At 47.1% G+C, this 2,314-nt stretch overlaps 1 protein-coding gene across 1 annotated transcript; it reads left to right on the top strand.

Moving 5' to 3' along the window:
* The first annotated feature begins 886 nt into the window (after positions 1 to 886).
* Positions 887 to 1,526, top strand: LOC116891037 (ATP synthase F(0) complex subunit C2, mitochondrial). The gene has a single exon (XM_032891719.1). It carries the CDS (start codon positions 941 to 943, stop codon positions 1,364 to 1,366), a length of 426 nt encoding a protein of 141 aa, XP_032747610.1. The 5' UTR covers positions 887 to 940; the 3' UTR covers positions 1,367 to 1,526.
* The last annotated feature ends 788 nt before the right edge of the window (positions 1,527 to 2,314 follow it).

Below are 2,314 nucleotides of genomic sequence, written 5' to 3'. Positions count from 1 at the left end.
GGCGGCGGTGCCTGCTGCTGCCGGGCTGCGGCTGAGATCATTCTGTTGATCTCGTTTTACACAGCGCAGCCCGGCACAGGCTGAGTACAGAATGTTCTCTTCTGTGAACCAAGCTTGAACTCTTCCAGCCCACTTTGTTTGAGGAACCACACAGACACAGAGGGAAAAGACAGGGCAGATAACCCCCCAAATCTTTGAAATCACGGTGTTCTTTGGGATTTGGGCTTAGGCCATTTGCTCTTCACTGCCTAACGTGAAAAAAAAAATTTTTTTTTTCAAACCTTGCTTTCCCGGAAGAGTGAAACGCCTGTAGTGTCCTTCCTCTTAGACAGGACTTGGCACCAACTTTGGAAATTATAAAGTCTGTCACTGTCTCTCTTTTAATTTATTTTTCTCCTCTTAGGCATTCAAAGAACAACAGTGAAAGTCGGTTTCCTATAAAGGAAAGATGAGGTCCCTGGCGCTTGGGACTTCTCCCTGGGTTGTTGACGCTGTCACGATATTATAAATTGCGTTCTTGGATTTGTTGCTACGGCTGGGAGATGTATGTAATGGGGAAGGCTTTGGGCCAGTGGCTTCTATACAAATGAGCAATGAGAAGAGCCCCGAGTGTGGAAGGTGGCTCCTGTTCCTCTTCCGAACCATAGTCACCTCGTTTCAGGGTCAAGTGTGCCGTTTGAAGTCACAAATGGCTTTCGGGCTTTAGGATGATCTCAGAGTGAAACTTCTGTTCATTGTGGTGGTTTCCCAACTCACTAAGAATAATAATAATAGTAATGATGATGATGATGATGTTGATGATGATGACGGCCATGACGACGACGATACATTTGAAGAGAGGAGATTCTACTGTGTCACCCAATCTGCTTAAACGTCCAGACTCCTCTGTCTTCTCTACCCTGGGAGCAGCTCTTCTGCCTTTGCCCCTCACCCCTGAAAAATGTATGCCTGCTCCAAGTTCGTCTCTACCCGCTCCCTGATCAGGAGCACCTCTCAGCTGCTGAGTCGTCCGCTCTCCGCAGTGGAGTTGAAGCGACCACAGATGCCCACAGATGAGGGCCTCAGCTGCTTGGCAGTCCGGCGGCCTCTGACCTCGCTTATCCCTAGCCGCAGCTTCCAAACCAGCGCCATTTCAAGGGACATCGACACAGCTGCCAAGTTCATTGGAGCTGGGGCTGCTACAGTTGGGGTGGCCGGCTCTGGAGCAGGAATTGGGACTGTTTTTGGGAGTCTCATCATTGGCTATGCCAGGAACCCCTCTCTGAAGCAGCAACTCTTCTCCTATGCAATTCTGGGCTTCGCCCTCTCTGAGGCCATGGGGCTCTTTTGCCTAATGGTGGCCTTCCTCATCCTCTTCGCCATGTGAAGCAGCTGTCTCCACGTCCACCTCCCATGGTTCTTCCGTGTCTCGTCTGCCCTGTGTGTTCCTTTTCCTGTGCCTCCCCAAGAAGTCTGGGGAAAGTGCTTGGCTCAGGGTTTGACAGAGAGAAGACAAATAAATACTGTATTAATAAGAAAAAAAAAAACGTCCAGACTCATGCAGTCTTCCCCTCTCATTCCAGCAGGTAACTGGGATGATAGGTGCACAGTGACATTCTAGGTTCCTGATGCTAATCTTAATAAGAACGATAGCAATTCTTAGCATTGTTACTGTTTACTGAGACAGGGTCTTACTATGTAGCTCAGGCTAGCCTTCTGGTCTGAGAGCCTCCTGCCTTAGCCTCCTGCACGTGAGGAATACAGGCGTGTACCGCTATAGCTGGCCACAATGGTGATGAATTTTGATAGGAGTGGATTCCTTCCTTTGCACACGCATTTACAAAAAATGGGCAAATCCCTCAGCTTTGTGTGAGATGTGGGTTTGAATTTTCCTTTTCTTTTGAGAGTTTGTGTTATACCGGGCAGGTCATACTCTAGGTTCATTAGTGAAAGGGCCATAGGTTTGTCATATATACTGACTGTCTATGACTATCCTGCTGCTGTACCAAAATTCTTCTCTTGAATTCACAGTTCTGTCACCTCCTGGTTTGGAGCTTCTATAGCCTGGCTTTTGTTCATGGTTGGCAAGGACACTGTTAATTTTACATTTTCTATCTATCTATCTATCTATCTATCTATCTATCTATCTATCTATCTATCCATCTACCTATCTATTTTGTGTGTCTCCTTGGCTGTCCTAGAACGGGATGTTTTGACCAGGCTGGTCTTGAGCTCACAGACATCAACTTCCTGTGCTTCCCGAGTGCTAGGAATAAACGTGTGCGCTATCGTGACTGGCCTATTTATTTATTTACTTATTTTTTTTTTCCTTTTT

This window comes from Rattus rattus, chromosome 2, assembly GCF_011064425.1.
Source record: "Rattus rattus isolate New Zealand chromosome 2, Rrattus_CSIRO_v1, whole genome shotgun sequence".
Lineage (NCBI taxonomy): Eukaryota > Metazoa > Chordata > Mammalia > Rodentia > Muridae > Rattus > Rattus rattus.
This window is presented reverse-complemented; position numbering and strand designations above follow the sequence as displayed.